General features: G+C 36.0%; 2 protein-coding genes across 6 annotated transcripts in view; one reads left to right on the top strand and one right to left on the bottom strand.

The window, feature by feature from the left end:
* Positions 1-18,100, top strand: part of GFM1 (G elongation factor mitochondrial 1) — a 40,173-nt gene that overhangs the window by 14,996 nt on the left and 7,077 nt on the right. For 3 of the 4 annotated variants that reach the window (XM_011379595.2, XM_011379611.2, XM_011379603.2), the window contains 6 exons: positions 1,476-1,577; positions 3,285-3,341; positions 5,883-6,020; positions 6,848-6,930; positions 16,441-16,603; positions 17,583-17,727. In XM_011379595.2, coding sequence (XP_011377897.1) covers positions 1,476-1,577; positions 3,285-3,341; positions 5,883-6,020; positions 6,848-6,930; positions 16,441-16,603; positions 17,583-17,727 — 688 coding nt within the window. The remainder of the gene's footprint in view (positions 1-1,475; positions 1,578-3,284; positions 3,342-5,882; positions 6,021-6,847; positions 6,931-16,440; positions 16,604-17,582; positions 17,728-18,100) is intronic. The other variant, XM_023524455.1, reaches the window with a different exon arrangement.
* LXN (latexin) lies at positions 6,040-12,834 on the bottom strand. Of its 2 annotated transcripts, none has more exons than XM_023524474.1 (6): positions 12,508-12,834; positions 11,180-11,242; positions 9,966-10,143; positions 9,546-9,682; positions 7,545-7,607; positions 6,040-6,466 (listed from the first exon to the last, which is right to left on the bottom strand). In XM_023524474.1, exons 1-6 carry the CDS (start codon positions 12,634-12,636, stop codon positions 6,383-6,385), a joined length of 654 nt encoding a protein of 217 aa, XP_023380242.1. In that variant the 5' UTR covers positions 12,637-12,834; the 3' UTR covers positions 6,040-6,382. The 2 variants fall into 2 exon arrangements, with proteins under 2 accessions (XP_023380242.1, XP_011377889.1); XM_011379587.2 differs by lacking the exon at positions 6,040-6,466 and adding an exon at positions 6,948-7,273 and having other exon boundaries at positions 12,508-12,710.

The raw sequence follows: 18,100 nt of genomic DNA on the forward strand, positions 1-18,100 counted from the left end.
GTACCTGGCCATTGTTAGATCTGAAATTTCTCTAATGCAGGTGGAATAGATCTACCTTCTAGGTATCCTGTGCCCCACAAGAAAATTACTTCTACTTGAACGTATTTTCCTAGCTTCTTTATTTTTAGTTGTGCTACAGTTCTGATGCAGCTCTCTAGTATATGCAAAATTAGCAGATATTAAGAACACTTTTATAGTTATCTGTATGTCTTCAGTGGCAAAGTTTAAGAAGGGGCAATTGGTTCCCTAAAACTCAGAACACAAATTTGGCACTCTCCTCAAGAGTTATCATTACAATAGGTTTTTAGGACAGTGTAACTGTGGTTCTCAAAGGTAAGTGAGAGTAATAAGTTCACACATATCTCACATTGTTCAAAGGGTTTACTTTCTGAAATATGGCGGTGTGAAAGTTCTGTTTGACTCTAGAGCTTTATATTCATAGAACCAACCCCAGAAGGGCTATAATGGTGTTAGGACCATCTGAAGATTTAAAACCTCTGAAGATCTGGTCTGGAAGATAAATTTTGTCTTGAATTCTTGAATTGGCTCTGAATCTGTCCTAACCTGTGGTCCATAGGATTAGGCCTTGGCAGGAATACCAAGTGTATGAGGTTGTCGCCTACTCTCAACATTTCCCAATTCAGCTTTATATCCCTGGAAAAATTTATTAGTCTAAGCAAAGTCTTTGGACATTCAGTAATTTTTGGTGGCCCCAACTTTTGTATCTCCTAGAAGATGAATAGGCAGTCTTTCAAAATTGAACAGCACTGCTGTTTTGTGAAATAGTCAGCAGGGGGCAGGCTAGAGGGATGAGTGATTGCCACAGCTGTTTTATGGGCCAGAAGCTAGAATTGTACAGCTGTGAATATGCACACGCTTGCTCATTCACAGACACAGTTGTTATGAATGAACTGTCAATATAAAAAGACAAAAACTAGGAAGTTTAGAGGCACCAGTGCTTTGTTCTTAGATTTCCTGTGTTTTCTTAACTGCTTGACTCTGTGAGAAATTAAGATTATTTTAAGTACAATGGCTTCCATTATCCTGCCTTTGTTTTCACAACTTCCTTCATAGGTTTTTCTTGTACGCCTTTGTCATACTTGTCTCATTGTTGGACAGTGGCAGCACATATAGTACACGCTTTTTAATTCCATAGGAATGACTTCAGGACTGTGAGGCTCTGTGTTCTGTCAGTACTGCAGATCCTCCAAGTAATGATGCCATACCTCTGAGTTTCCGTTTAAAGTAAATCTTGTCAATTGAGATGTGGTTTAAATAAGCTTCTTGTTTAAGGTATGTCATGCCACGGTTGATTGTTGGTGTTGCATTGGTTCTAGCCAATTCACTTTTTATAGAATTCATGGTAAGATTCTGCCATGTTTGTTTATGTACAGTATGATTATTGTATAAGTACTCTTTAGTCACCCTGTTCTGACTTGTGTTATTTGTATCAATTTGTGTTATTTCTTTATTAGGATGTTGATGAAGTATTTGCTGGAGACATCTGTGCATTGTTTGGCATTGACTGTGCTAGTGGAGACACATTCACAAATAAAGATAATAGTGGCCTTTCTATGGTAAGTCATTTAATTTCAAAGCTGTTTATCACTTGAGTTTCAAAAGTCTGTTTTTATATAGTACATTTAGTACTTCAGAAAAACAACCACTTGCATTGAGTACTACTGATATCAAGTTTAGATTGGTTGTGGCTCTTTAAATGTCAGTTAGACAAGTGCTCTGTGTAAGCTAACTTATCTCATTTTTCTTAGAAAAAGCATTTAACAATCCTCCAAGATTTAGTGTGGCAGGAAAGTCTCCACTAGGTACACCTGGACTGTGTAGCTCTGACTCCTCTGTCCTGAGATCTGCCTCCCCATTGTGGGCGCCTCTCTAATTGTCGCCGTTGTAAGGCGGTCCCAGCAGAGTGTTCTTTCTTTAGTAACTCAGCATCCATAGGGTTGACCCTTCCCTCAAGAACTGTAAGACCAGACTGTAACATTTAGATTGGACTTGGGGAACCATGCTCCAAAGGCAAGATGCAACTAGAGTGTCTGACTTACTGCATACAGCCTGCTTTGTGGAACTCACAGGTCCCTTTCCATCCCTGAAAGGGACCCTGAAGGGAAGAGCATGCTGTTAGTACACACAAGACTGAAATCTGCCTCTCTAAGCGGAGGGCAGGGAAAGACCAAAGAAAGAGACAGGCCACTCCAGTGGCAGCTAACAGAGTTTATTAAGGGAAACTTACATTATAGCCTCTTCTTGGGCAGCTGCAAGATGAAGTGACATTCTCTGCCCGCCTAACAGGTGCCAGAGAATTAATATATGAGGTCAAAAGAGGGCCATAGTTATGGGTACTAGTACCAGATGCATAAATTACTTTACATGCTTCACCAGGTCAGGACAACAACCTATTTCAGGAACGGCCACATAGCAAGAGGCAAAGGAATGGTGCTGATTCATGTCAGAATGAACATCTGTCATGATCAGACAGTCTCTAAGGGGTTTTGTGGTAAGCAGTCCCCATTCTGGCCAGGGTCTTGCTCACCAGCCAGACAGCAGTCTCATGACAAAATAGTCTTTCCTTCACACATGCTTAGGCAGTTCCTGCCTCTGAATTCCCTTCACTCACTTCACATTTTTGCCCCTACAGGAGAGCAGGCTGTCCTACAGTATGACCATTTGTTCGTGAGTGGTCCCCCTCCTGAATTCAGTAAAGAAAGAATATGAGTACATAGGAATAGGTAATTTGCAGGGAACAAATTTACAGTGGGTCGTTTATGTACAAATTGATCCAACCCTAACAGACTATAATAGTTCCTAGATCATATAATGAATAGTATATGATAGAAGCCATTGCACTTAAAATAATCTTAATTATATCAGTGATTATAGTAATTTTTGATCTAATAAATAACTTATCAGACGATAGCAATAGTAAATATAGCCAGCAGCCAATAAGAATTCCATGTCTCAGCATTTAGAGTCATTAAAATGATTGTTAAACTGAAAGTGTCAATAAACTTAAGAATCTTAAACAGTTAAGTAAGTAAATATTGTTATTTTTGGAGGGAAGATATCATATAAATGGACACCTTTATATAGTATATTAATATATTCATATGTTTAATGCAAACAGACCAAGATATATATTGTCTAGCTTAAAGATGTTTAATATTTGTCCTTTGTTCTTTTGTAAAGTAGAACATTAAAATTAATACATTCTTGACCCTGACCCATACAGTACTGTATTTGAATACTCTGTTTTTAAAAAAATATTTTAGGAATCAATTCATGTTCCCGATCCTGTCATTTCAATAGCAATGAAGCCTTCTAACAAGGTAGGCGTTTGATTTAATGCTTAATATATCAAAATAAAGACATGAGCTCTTTTCCATCTGTTTCCACAGTGCACATGGTATCTTGTGCTAACCAGCAGTCTATTTCCTCTTTTAGTATTGAGATCACCTTTTAAAATTTACCAGTCTATTAGTAATAATTATTCCTCACTATATTTGAAGAAATTGATGGCATGAAAGTATTCACGAGACTGTTTTTAATGACCCTTTACTAAGTAAAAGTATATCATTGGCTCCACAGTGGTAAGTGTAAATTCTTAGATTGAGAGCATAAAGGGATAGAAAAGGGGAAACGGCATTTGTCCTAAGTTGTAGGAAAACCTCACTATAAGGGACATTAGAATATTACGTAGATTAATTGCCTCATGGATAATAATACATCACTAGGTTTGTGGTAGTTATAAAGTAAATGTCTGATTTTAACATAGAAAATCTGTAAACAAGACCTTATCTCACTTTCAAATATAACAGGTTTATGATTGGATTTGATGTCATTTAGCTTTTTAGATTATTTCGTTATGTTCTGTATCCACATTGACTTGCCATTGGAATTAGTCTTATTCTTGAACCATAATTATTTAGTTTTTAAATTGCCTTGACATTCATAACAATCACATTAATGAGGCGTATCGAAATAAACTCATCCATGCATTGAGTGAACATTTATGACCCCTTGTCATCTGGGAACTATTATTTACAGAACATTCTGATGTATCGTGTGGCTGCATTAACAGCTACTACTTCAACTATTTTGAGAAACTTGAGATTTTCCAGACCCTTCTCATTATAGAATTGAGAATGTTGAGGTGGCAAGAAACATTAAATCACTCTGTCTCAGAAATGTGAGGAAAGGCAAACCTTACATCTTATTAAAGATGCCACAGTTTGTTCCATGGGCTTTGCTGAATTGTTTGCTTTTCTCTTCCGAATATGCAGGGCCAGAAGGTAAAGATATTATGCTTCTTCATTCCTAAATTCAGAGTTTATGTAAGATTTTTGTCTTGATCACAGTTATAGAGGGAAATCAAATGCATCAGTATCCAAAAGGTTTTTTTGGTGTCTCAGGGTTATCTGCTTGCTGGAGTAAATTAAATCAAATAATGAAGTCACAGCTTAAAGCTATGAGTCTCAATAGTGTGTGTGTGTGTGTGTATGGCGGGGGGCGGGGGGTGGGGATGATCTAGTACATTTAGAGTACCTGGCTAGTGCAGGGAACAGGGGAAAGACTTTGGAGAGAGACGAACCCAGGATTCAGTCTCACCTTTGCCATGCAATATTTGTGTGGCCCTGAGCAAGTCACTTAACTTCTCTGTACCTAGTTTCCTCACCTTTAAAATGTGGATGATTCTATCTTGTAGCATTGTGGTTAGAATTTGAGGTAACATAAAAAACACATAGCACAGCTCCAGGCACATGTAAATAGCTGTTAATACTGGTGATTTAGGGCGTGTTAGTTTTCTATTGCTGCCATAAGGATTTACCACAAACTTAGTGGCTTAAAACATCACAAATGTATTATAGTTGGATAGGTCAGAAATCTAACATAGTTCTTAATAGGCTAAAATATTGGGCAAGATACTGGCGGGACTGTGTTCCTTTCTGGAGGCTCTAGGGGACACTTTATTTCCTTGCTTACTCAGATTATTGGCAGAATTCAGCTGCTTGTAGTTGTAGGACTGGGGCCCCCATTCCTTGCTGTTACCTGAGGGCTGTTCCTAGCTTCAAGAGGTTATCCACCTTTCTAGGCTTATAGTCCCCTTCCTCCTGTCTTCAGTGCTAGCAACAGCAAAATGAATCCTCATGCTTCAAATATTTCCTGCCTCCTCTTCACGTCTCTCCAACCTACCCTTCTGCATTTCTCTTCCATTTTTAAAAGCCTGTGTGATTACATTGGGCCCATCTGGATTATTTAAGATGTCTGTAACCTTAATCACATCTGCAAAGTCTGCTTTACCATGTAAAGTAACATTTACAGCTTTGGGGGAATGAGGGCATATTCTTAGAGGGCTATTATTTTGCATACCACATATAGAATTACAAGTAAGGAGAATAAAGATGCATGAAACCACCTCCAAGTAGATTGTTTGAAAAGTCTCAATGTGGCTTTGCCTTACTGTTGGTCTTAACTGTCCTCTTGAGTTTACAGTAGAGTTTTGGTGAATATGCTGATTCCTTTGATTCTGTATAGGATTTTAAAAATATAAAATAGAAACATAGATTCTGCTTTCTGCTTTATAGGCAATTTCTCACAAATGGACAGTTTTTGTCAATATAAGAAATGGTATAGAGTTGAGTCTTAGGCTTTTGTTTTGTATCTTGGTATGGAAAGAAAATCCCCTACTGTCTAGGCTGTGTTCCCATGTTGTTCCCAAGCTCCCATGTTGAAAGGGTATAGCCTAGGAACTAGACGGTGGGTCACTTTTATTTCTTAACTGCCTATGTATTTCATTCAGTGTGTTCTTTTAGTAATCTCACTGCTTATGACGATTAGTAAAACATGTAATGACGTTTTTTTTTTTAAAGAATGATCTGGAAAAATTTTCAAAAGGTATTGGCAGGTTTACAAGAGAAGATCCCACATTTAAAGTCCACTTTGACACTGAGAACAAAGAGACAATTGTGTCTGGAATGGGAGAATTACACCTGGAAATCTATGCTCAGGTAATAAATAACAAGGAAGTTAATTAAATTCACTTTATTTCTTTGTTAAGAGCAGAAGTCAATCATTCTCAGTCTAATGTGCATAAACTAATACCAGATGTGGTATACTGCTTCCTCTACTATGTGTTACAAATTAATTACTTTTGATCTCAATCTTTTTATTTGTAAAACATTGCTGACCTCTAGAGTCAAGGCTCGAGATTTGCTATAAGACCATTCACTGTCTTCAGGTCTTGGTTAGTTGGGTTAGGTAAATCCTGGCCCCAGCCTTAGGGAGACAACCTGCAGGGAGAAACGTGCTGAGAAAGTTGGCCCCCCAGTACCCACTCTTCAGGTCATTTCTTGCTCATTTTCTTCTTAAGTCAGTACTTGAAGATCATTCTACTATAGATAAAAGAATAGGTAGAATGGGGCCCATACTTTCCTGGGAAAGGTCTTGCGTATATCTGAATGAAAACAAGATATATGACTTAAGGTTAAAAATTCTGGTTGTGATCATATCTTTGAAGTTGAGACAGTAGAAAATTCTGACAAGATTCATATACTTTCCAAGTGAATATGTAATAAGATGGAATAAAGATGAAGTTTTAGTGAATATATTTATTGGAGGTAAGCGTAAATCAGTCTAAATTAGAATTCATTTACATAAAATCTATAAAAGCAGTCTGTATTGTTTATACCATGTATCTTATCCTTGTAAGATACTTAAATGATTTAAGATTTGTCATTTGCTTATCTATTATATTTAAATGAATGTTTCTGATAGTTAAGATTCTTAGGATTTTTTGGTAAATATATCAAAATATTATTTCCCATGCTCTTTTTAGAGGATGGAAAGAGAATATGGCTGTCCTTGTATCACAGGAAAACCAAAAGTTGCTTTCAGAGAGACGATTACTGCCCCTGTCCCGTAAGTATGCAACACAGGTTAATTGAGGCTTTTTATTATGCGATATACATAGCACTGTCACTGTTATTGAGACACTTTTACATCGTGACACTATTATGGAAGCTATATAGTTCTGTACTGTAATCAGGACACTTATACAAAGAGACACTTTGGAATTTGGCCCCTTAAGCTAAATATCAGTGAAGACTGACATACACATCATTAATAAGTATATTGACACTTCATCCAGTGTTAGGGTCTTCATTTATTCCAGTTGTGCTTCTTTTGGCAGACGGCTATTATGTTTTACTTTAGTACCATATTGTGGATGCCAGAGAACTTGCATTTGCCAAGGAATAATCTCCTGCAAGTAAAGGAAACTAATGCTATGATAAAAATTCAGAAAACATTTGAGAAAACAGAGTTGGGTTTATATTTTGTTAGAAACAAAAGAGCCCTCATAAAGAATAGCACAAAACAAGTTAAACTGCTGCAAGTGTACTATACTTCAACCTGGTGCCTATTTGAATTTACATAAATTCTGATTTAAAGTCAAAATAAATAAGGCATACTGTGGCTATAAAACAAGTCTGTTTTCAAAGTGGCATCAAATAAAGGTATAAATGATACTTTACCTGAGATGCAATGTCATGAAGTAGAATGGTATAGTCTAACTCAATGAAGTCATCATTTCTTTGCTATAATAAATAAAAACCTGGTGTGTAAAACAGTATCATTGGCAAAAACAATATTTTAATTTTAAAAATCAGCTTTCATTAGATCATAATACTCCCACTTAAGTAAAAATAAAAATCAAATGTCATTATTTAGCCTGAGAGAAAAACTTTATTTTCAAACTACAATTTTAAATTATGATTTTTCATTTGTTACTCTAAAAATCATTTCCTTTGTTTTTAGCTTGTGAGTTGTGGTAGATGCTTAAGAGCATTACAGTCTATAGTTGGTCATTTAATATTCCTTAGTGTTTACATTGCTCAGAAAAGCATCATTTAAAGGATAAACCACTGAAATGAATGTTTACATTAATGGAATCTCAATTTTATAATAGAAATTCTCTTTTAAAAAACTGAAAATAGTAAAATGTAATAAATGTAGTTATCTAGCTTTGTAATTAAAGCTTTGATCTGTGCTGCTTATTGCTTAGCTCATGTAAAGTATTTATACCATCAGCTACACAGAAATCTTGCATCCACATAGTTTAAAACCACAACCATCAGACACAGGGCTCTTTTAAGGCGTATAATCAATGTACTGAAATAAGCCCTAGACTCCAAGCTCCTAGAAGCACAAGCTCCTGTGGCTCCTTTGGTTAATAGTGATTATTAATGTGGCCACAGAGTCAAATAAAAGTATACTATTTTCTCCTTCTAGTATCTTGAAGTAATCCTTTCTTTGAATATATCAACAAAGAATGTCCTTTAAAGATAAGGTAAAAATCAGTAATAAGGTTTCTTACATGTTGGATCTTAATAGGTAAAGATATATAATATATATAGCCTGAAACAATTGTTAATCCTTCTATTGAGATTTTCATTAATGCTTTAAAACTACAATTTGTTGAAGGGTTATAGGAGTTTTCTTTCATAAAACCACTAGCTCTGTCTTTGTGCATATTTTGCTATAAAAACATGGCTTGGAAATCATGATTATGATTATACAGCCTTTGTAACCTGGACCAGTTACTTATTTGAAGCCTCAGTACCCCTATAAGAATGTTGTAACCAGGGTTGATATCTACAAAAATGCATTAGAAAAGGGCTGTTTCTTAAAATGTTGTGATATTTATGTTAGGTATTTGACATCACACTCTGAGTACTGTAATTGCATATCCTACCCTCCAGTGCCTATAGCTATCTAATAACTGGTTGTGAAAGCCTGTGGAGTAAAGGTGCTCCAGCATTTAGCAACAAGCTGTAACGAGTCAACTGGAAAGTCTGTCTTTCATGGAACTGCTAAAACTGTTGTGGTTTATTTACACACTCTTTTTTGTTGTTGTTTTCCATTAGACACTACTAGTTGACATTTTCTTCTTCTTAACCCCTTAATAAAACTAAAATCAAATAATTTATTTTTATCTCTTTAAGGTCTAGAAAGAGGCAGTTCAGAATAGTCATATCAGAGTTAAGAAAACAAGGCTCGCAATAAGATATGAGGTTGTAAATTATGATTAAATGGGTTATAAAAGAAATTATATATAGCAAGTTTCACAAAGACTGAGATGCTATTGTTTTGTTTCGGCTGAGCCCTGGGGAAAAAAATGGTAACCATGTCTAAGTAGCTCTGGCGCTACCATTCCAGCAGAGGAAAAAAGTAGTAGTTTCAACACTGCATGACTATAGGAATTTGAACAGAACATTTAGGTTGTCAAAGGAAATAATCTGTATTACGGTGAGCACAAAAACTGAATACTAAATTATAATTCAAGACTTTGCTCGCTTAAAATTGTAGCTTCACTTTCTCTGGACTTGATTGTAATTGACAATCTCCTTCAAAATACCGGGTACACTATTTTAAGTGTAAAATTACTAAAGGGGCACTATTTATCTAGGAATGAATTATAACACTTTCAGTAAACATTAACCATGTTGATAGTGTATTTTATGGAAATTACTTACCACTTGCTTGACAGTTTGAATTTTTACCATTTTATACCATGTGTTTTCAGTAGAATTCTGCCATATTATATAACCACAGGCAACCCAGGCTAAATGTCGAACTGGCTTCATTTCTGAAGATACATTTCCAAAACTGTCTGGTGAGAGAAACATGATAAATGGAATTACTTTAGATATACAACATTAACCTTTTTAAAAAATCTAAATTCTGATGTCTTAGTTTCCTTCAAATGTGCGCAGAAAATAATTAAGCCATGGATCTATAAAGTTTCAAGGGCTTTTTTTTTTTGGTAGGCTGGTAATGGATTTGCAATGACAATATATTTCCAACTAATGTTAACATCTGACAGTTTTGAACATAGATAATTGATAGTGATCTTAAAGTTGGAAAAAATATTTCCCCATGCCTTATTTATATACCTGGAATATTTTGTGCTTCTAGTGGTTCCTTCCTGGACTTGAGTCTTTGATAGAATGTGTTATCTTCTTCATCTGGGTTCTTTCCAATTTCTCCTTCAAATGTGAAGTTGACTTCTGGTGCAGTATCTTGTCCCATTGGAGGGTAAAGTACTTCAGCTGTACAGTTCACTGTCACTTGCTGTTTGAAATATTTTGCAAAAGATATTTTGCAAAAGTCATGTAGATCATCATCTATTGCTAATTATTGTTCTTTGAGACATTTAAAGCATTGGCCCTCCAATGGTGTTTCAGATGTGACTTCAGAGTGCCTACTCCAGAGATAATCTAATCAGGGGTGGCCTAGTAATTTTCTTAGAGGTATCTGAAATATATAACTTTATAATCTATAAGTTCTCATAATCTTATAAATTTATCTTAAAACTTGGATATATTTCAGTATTAATGGGGTGTACATTTGCAAAGCCAGATTTTAGTCTGATTTTATATACCAGCTCCAGACTCTGGTTACTTTAAGTCCATTACTCTCACTCTCTGCTCCTGAAATCACAGAAATTTTCTCAAACTCAGATGTAGCAATCTGTATCTAGATGTAAAAAGAAAAGATTGTAGCATTGGTTCTGTTTTGCAAAGATGGTTATCTAGCAGCTCAGATGCCTTTTATGAATGTCCTTATGTTAGCCTGTATCTCTCTTGAATTATGCTCAACAAAAGGGCAAGCTTTTTTTAACATCAAGATGGTTATGGTTCAAATTGCAACTCCTTCCTTTTAACTTTGTCTCAGTAATTTGACAGGTATATAAAAATTTCCCTGCTGTATTACTCAAAGATTCTTATCCGAACATAACTAAAACACTTGCTTTCTTTAAAAGAAATCAAAAACAGAATGAGAAAGGAAAACATATAAAGTGGTGATGATTAGAGTAATTTATTTCACTTGTCAACATTAGGCGTAAGTTCAGGCCGTCCTGAGTACGTAACATGTTTAAAGGGAATTTATTTGAGGTATATAGAGTCTGTTTTTTAAATAGCCCAATAGAAATACCTCTGTATCTCAGAATACACAAAAAGTAAAAACTGACCTTTGTTTTGGTCATTACTTTTTCAAGGCTGGGTTTCACAACAACTTCAAGATTAATGATATGATTTGACCAGTAAAGGTGATCTGGAATATTTAGAATCAAATTTTATTTAATAATAAAAGACATTTCACTTACTTTATGGATAATTTCTTCCACAGAAAACTTAAGGCAATACTTATGTCCTCTTCCTGGAATATCCTAAAATTAAGAAAATGTGTTTAGTTATAACAGTAATTCAGTTCTCTATATTGTTAGAAGAATCCATTCTCATTTGTTTGGAGGGGATAAACAATTAAAGCCTTAGACCTTAAAAAGCCGTAGGTTCATGTGTGTAACATCTAATTTAGCGTCTTCTATCAGGTTTATTTTGGATGAGAACAAAAGGGTAGGATAAAAGCATATAAATAAAATGGGTTCCAATTCACTTTCAAGCATCAGAAGACTTCAACCTCTGGATCTATGATCCTAAATTCTCTACGTAAGAAAATTTGAAAGAGCTTTTAATTTTAAAGATGACAAATAGGATACACCATTGAAAAGATTTTACATAAAGCCCTGTGTACCTCCAAATAGTATTCAGTGAAGGTGAATTCCATTTTGAGGCAGGTTACAGGAAAGTGATTAAACACGTTAAGTACTGTTTTTACTTGTATATTAGTGGACCTACAAAATGATACTGTAACAAATTTTATAACAGTAATACATATGTTTAGGTATTTCATTTTGAATCAAGACACAATTGAGAGTTTATACCTAATATTATCTGGTATAGTTTTGAAATAATATCTACTCCCTTTCAGCACTTAAAAGAGACTTATACCAGTTAAACTTATATCAGATAAATAAAGAATGATCTCCAATCCATTAGATTTTAGTAAAATGGAAACAAGCTTGGTGTTACGTGTCCCGTAAAGCTTGAGGTGTTAAGCATTTAATTTAACCCTTTAGCCAGACGTAGCGGGAGCACATCATCTATGACAGCCAGTGGCAGTAGTGTTTGGGTGGTTAAAGCCAAGCTTCTCTTGCTGTTTGTTTCCCCCTTCATTTTGGTCAAAGAGCCTAATAAGGATTGGTCTTAAAGTGAAAAATCGTTTGCAAGAAAGGAGCTTTTGTGGATGCAGATTGTGGAGTAGCAGATGAAAAACATGGCAGTTTTAAGATTCTTTTGACTGGTTCCTACAGGTTTCACTTAGGGAAAAGGGAAAATGCCACCCCTCACTGGGAAAATTTCCCCACTTGTAATAGTGCCCATGTCTGCTTTCTCCTGAAAACAACAAACAGCCCCTGGCTGTCCCCAGAGACTGGAGTGTTCACTCTCCCCAGAAATGTTAACCTCTCTAGACCTGACTCCTACTGGGCAGGGGCGGGGGAGAGGGGAGGCGTTGTTGGATCGGAGCCAAGCTGACCCTCAGGAGTGGAGGGAGCCAGTGCCCGCGCCGCCCGCCGCCCTCAGCCGGACTCACCTCCTTGCTGGCTTGTTTGACTGTCTGCACCAGAAACACCTTGTGGGGGGTCCCTTGCTGGTAGTTGATGCAGTTCTCCGCCACGGATGCCGCCCTGGAGGCTGGGTAGTGGGTTGGCGGGATTTCCATTCTCGATGGGCTCCGGCTGGGTGAACACGGGTCTGCTCAAGCTTTATGGGACACGTAGCAGTGCGCTGCCTTTCAGCCTGTTCCCGTTGCTGAAAAGTCAGCAAGCCGGGCTGGGGCTGGGGCTAGGCGTGGGCGGGATCAGCTCCTTCCCTCCTCCCTCTTCCTCCTTCCTTCCTTCCCTCTTTCCGTTTCAGGAAGCAGTGTCTGGGCGCTGGCTCCTTGATGGGCCTCTCCCGCGGCCCCGCCCTTGCTACTATTTCTTTTGCTCTTAGGTTCCTGCTAGGCGAGAGCTCCTCCTCTGGTCAGGCTGGGAGGGGTGGAGGTGTGGGGAGGGAATTTGGCAGAGACTTCATCTTAACATTTATTAGCCTTTGCAGATGTGCGAGGTTGGCGTTTGCCTTTTTGGAGTGTCTTCCTTGGGGCCCAGTTTCTTCTGCAAAGAGAGTCTGGTAGCTTCACCTGCAGACTGGAGCATAACTTTCTTATACACCCCACAGTATCAGGCACAGGGCAAAGTACAAAGGAGCTCAGTGAATCTGTTCAGACGATTTCTTTCCCCTTCCCATTGTGAAAGTCTAGGAACAGGCTAGTTCATCACCAATTTTCTGTGAAAGTTGGACCAATTCTGCCCAAATAAAGCTTTGAGATACTGCAAACTATAGCATTAAATTGGAGGATTATGTAATTTGGGTCAGGAGAATTTTTAAAATGCACCGGCACCCCTCCCTTCACTAATTTTAGAAGGATGATTTTGCTAGAACATTATGCTTCTAACTTTCAGTCACTTTAAAATTTAACTTTAAGGATTAAAACAAAAAGAACTTATACGAAACACTTACATTGAAGTAGCTTCTAACAAAAGCAGGAGTTTTTAAAGCTGCTTCTTTTATTTAAGCAAGCACAAACTTTTAGTAAGTAGGCAGTGTGTTTTCACTCTAGATTTATCACCTTCTTTGGTCACCTTTAAAGGAACTATACAGGCTATTATTTGGATTTTCCCTAGAAAACTTTAGGAAGCTAAGATTTCTTTTCATCAAGTGTATTGGTCAAACCTTTACATTGGGTTGTTGGCTTGGAGATAAAGGTTCTTTGCTCTTTTTCTCAAAATGGATTTTTGAAAGTTTTTTTGGTAGACACAATATAGTGGTGCTTTTAAAAAAAGTTAACAAAAATGTGTTTGTAATGTCTTCCTCAAATATACTTTCAATTTAGAGAAGTAGATTTTTAAAAAATAGTAAGCAGTACGGCATTTCCTATCCTTTCTAGAAGTTTCACAAGTATTTAGTTAACATCTGTATTATTACCAGAGCTGTGAGAAGTACAATTTGTGGGCCTCCTAGATAAAGTCACCATTTGGAAACTGAATATAATTGCGATCTCTGTAGATCAAGGATAGTAGCATAGGTTGTGACATAACAGGCACTTACTAAAAGTACACATACCAATTTACATTCTTTTTAAAACATAATTATTACATTAAAAAATGTAACTGCCTATTTAGATGTTAAATAAACTGCATTAGGAGAATCTCATTTCTATATTTGAGTTCTTGAAGTCTTAGTTACTAAAGCTTCATGAATAGTTTAGTCAATAGATCATTATCCTCAGTGTATGGATTACCTTGAACGCAACAAAATCATTATTAGTCTCTGGGGTCAGGTAAATTAAATTATTACAATTTTATATAACTGTATGAACATAAAACGAAGTAAAAATACCTATGACTTGCAACTTTGGTATGACTATAAAGTCAAAATAAATCTGCAAAATAGAGATAAACAGTAAAACCAGCACAATTCTAGTTAAAATTAACTTTAACATGAGAAATGATGTTTTGCCAAAATTAAATTGCTTTTCGCAACATGTCAGTGGTCTGACCACAGGGGCATGGATTCTTTCACCTTCAGCATCCCTATATTCTTTCACCTCTTCTCAATTTAAACTGTTGGGGGGAAGGGGGGCTCTTTGAGCAGCACCCTCTAATGGCTTTTGAAGTGAATGCATCGTTTGCAGATTAAATTAGTTTATATTTTCTTATTAGTCTTCTAGAAAAACGTTTAAGAGTATTGGTTTTGGTGCACATCCTGGCTCTGCCACATAATAGCTGTATAATGTTTGGCAAGTTACTTAGCTTCTCTAACCCTCAGGTTTCTCATCTAAAAAATGGTAATAAGAATAGTACCTACTTCATCTATTTGTGGTGAAGAATAAGTAAGACAATCAATCTATAAAAAGTGCTTCATACGAACTCGGCATATAAGTGTTTTTTTATTTGGCATCCATCCACTTGATTATAAATTCAGACATGGTTCCTGAAACTGCATGGATTACTTGTTTGTGAGTTGGTCTTCCAGAAGAGAGTTGTCCAGTAGAACTTTGAACAGTGATAGAAATGTTCTGTCTGTGCTGGCTTGTACAGTAGTCATTCTCTACATTTGGCTGCTGACCACTCGAAGTGTGACTAGTACATCTAAGGAACTGAATTTTAATTTTATTTAATTAATTTAAATGTGAATATCAATGGTTAGTGATTACCATATAGACAGCATAGATCTAGAGTATGTTGTATAGATGTTATATTATTGTCAGATTGAAAACAAAACTAAAAATGTCTCAAAGAACTCATGTATACCCAAGAATATGTCAGTGGACCACAGTTTTGTAATCCTTTCAGTAATTCTATGGTGATTTGGCAGTTGTTTCTCTTCTATTTCACTTCACTGAGTTTGATGACTGCTTTTTTTCTCCTTCCAGGAAAATTAACCTTTCAGCATTTTGTTTTTCCCAGTCCATCCTGAAGCTCTTGACCCCTGGAAGATTATTTAAAGTCAGTTCATCAGGCACATTCACACTTAGGGTCTTTATGAAATCTGCTTATTCCAAACTAGTGTCTCCTACCAAAATGGATATTTACTTCTTCCAAACCACTCATAGATCTGTATGTAGAAATACATACTCATTAATGTTCATTTACCTGCAGTTAACTGCAGACAGTTTTGAAAGAAGCTTGTGTCTTCCATCTTTTGATTTTGGAAGGTTTCAATTTGAAAGAAGCAGTGCCGTGCAAACAGTAGATAGTCATGAAATGTTTTTTTTTTAATAAAATAGTAGCCTATGTTTACATATGTTTAATATGTACATAAAATGTTTATTCAGTTCTATTTATGTTGCCATCTGTGATTTGAAATAAACACTGACCTGTGTCTGTGTATGTGTCTATCTAAATGACTTCCTTATGTTTAGTCATTATCATTTTGCCATTAATCATTTTTCAGATGTTAATCATTCCACCTGAAACTCCCTTCTCTCGTATTTCAACAGTCCATAATGTCCAAGTAGTAAAATCAAATAGGAACTATCTGAATAAATGAACTTCAGAGGTCCTATTTTTCAAGTAACAGTCCTCTCATAGAGATTTAAGGAGAGAACATTACGTACTAGGAAAGGGAAGCATTCGAAAAGATATGCATGAGCTCTTGGAATGTAGGTTACTAGAACAAGAATCTTAGGTTAACTTTTTGTTTAATTACTTGCCTTTTACTTTTCTACTTGTGAAATTTAGAATTGGCAGAATTAAGGCTGTGGATTATTTTGGTGCACCCCGCCTTCACCTCTACATAAGAACAGAAAGGAGAGGTTTCCTTTTTAAATAGATTCTAAAATAAAATTTTATAGCAAGGCCATCATATTTGAAGGGAAAAGTAAAAGTGATGAAATGTGGATTTTCATTTAAATTAGGATTTATTTTATTTCGGTAATTACGTAATCCTGTGTTGTTGTTTTTTCCTCCTAAATCATTTTCAGGTTTGAGTTTACACATAAAAAACAATCAGGTGGTGCAGGCCAGTTTGGAAAAGTGATAGGTGTGCTGGAGCCTCTGGACCCAGAGAACTACACTAAGTTGGAGTTTTCAGATGAAACATTTGGGGCAAATGTTCCAAAGCAATTTGTGCCTGCTGTAGAAAAGGTAAAACAAAACAACAACAATAGAACTTTCTTGCATTTAAAAAAATCAAAGACAGTTTATTAGGTTTCAAATCATATTTCTATCACATTGTCTTCCAGGCTTCAATTTAGTTACAGTCCTGCTTCTTTAAGTATTTTTTCCATCTGTTTTAGAATCTTTAATTCATTAAGTTCAAGAGCTATAAATATACAGTAGGACAGTGAAAGGAAATCATTTTGTTTCTTAATCATGGTTATTTCTCTTGATAAGTTATTTTTTAAAAGTTACATATTTCTCTTGATAAGTTGAAACTACTTCATTGATTGTAATCAGCAACTGAAATTTGTAGTGGTCATTAGGGATTTCTGAAAGTTTTAGGTGACTGAATGAAAAAAGAACTGCAAACTTATCAAATCATACTCTTTAAATATGTATAGTTTATTGTATATTAGTTAATAAAGGTATTTTAAAAAATTGCATTTGGAAAAATCACTTTTTAATTTTAGTTGTTACTAACATTGTGTAACACAAAAGCTATAATGTGATCTGCCAATGAGGCCAAGCAGTGATCGAAATATATTAGGAGCTCAAAACAGAGCTTTGAATAAATGCCAATTTTTGGTGGTGGGTTTCTTTTAGGGAATGCCTTAGATTTGCCTTTCCTCTATTTCCTCCTTGTAAAATTAAGATAATGCTGTCTCTTTAATGGGTTATGAGAGTTAATTCCTGAAGATGAGGTTTTGAGAAAGTGATCGTTAGCATTCACATTCAAACCAGCTCACAACTTTAAGTAATATGCTTTTGCAAGGGATTACTCTAGATGCCACTAATAAAACTTAAATAGTAAGGCTGTTCAACTTTTTAAAACTTCGTTTTTGAGCAGTGAAATGTTGAATACATACAAATGTTAAACTTATGAATACTAAAATGTTTGGGGGGGTTCTTTGTAACGCATCTGCAAGTGAAATTCACCCTAGAAGTCATGTTCATTCATTAACAGGGATTTTTGGATGCTTGTGAGAAGGGCCCGCTGTCTGGTCACAAGCTCTCTGGGCTGCGGTTTGTCCTGCAAGATGGAGCACATCACATGGTTGATTCCAATGAAATCTCTTTCATTCGCGCAGGAGAAGGTGCCCTTAAACAAGGTATGGTGTGTCCTATCATTCACCACATCACTGTGCTTATTTCCCATGTTAGACCATCAGAGTCTCAGAAGGCAGCACTCTGCTGTTTTGGTCTTCTCTTCCCAGGGCACTGGGTGGCATACCCGAGAACATGGCTGATCCTGCACTAATAGTCATAGAATCAAAGGGAGGATAGATTATGGTGTTCTCTTTCTTGCAAAGTTAAAGCCTACCTTGTTCTCCTGAGTTATCTGGTAATTTTTATATGTTTAAAATTATAAATTTCTAAGTTCTATTTTTAACAGAAAAGACAAATGCTCAGTATTCTTAGAAATATTTTAAAGAAACATTACAGTCATGTTATTTTTAGTGACTTATTCAGAGGTCAGGAAAT

Source organism: Pteropus vampyrus, unplaced genomic scaffold (genome assembly GCF_000151845.1).
Source record: "Pteropus vampyrus isolate Shadow unplaced genomic scaffold, Pvam_2.0 Scaffold12, whole genome shotgun sequence".
Taxonomy (NCBI): Eukaryota; Metazoa; Chordata; class Mammalia; order Chiroptera; family Pteropodidae; genus Pteropus; species Pteropus vampyrus.

What these genes read in the sequence shown, in the direction of transcription:
- LXN (XM_011379587.2), bottom strand. Translation starts at nt 12,636, where the DNA reads ATGGAAATCCCGCCAACCCACTACCCAGCCTCCAGGGCGGCATCCGTG. An exon ending in AGAAGCACAAAATATTCCAG is followed by an intron (nt 9,683 to 9,965) that starts GTATATAAATAA and finishes TTCTCTCACCAG; the next exon opens with ACAGTTTTGGAAATGTATCT. An exon ending in TTCAAACTGTCAAGCAAGTG is followed by an intron (nt 7,608 to 9,545) that starts GTAAGTAATTTC and finishes TATTTATTATAG; the next exon opens with CAAAGAAATGATGACTTCAT.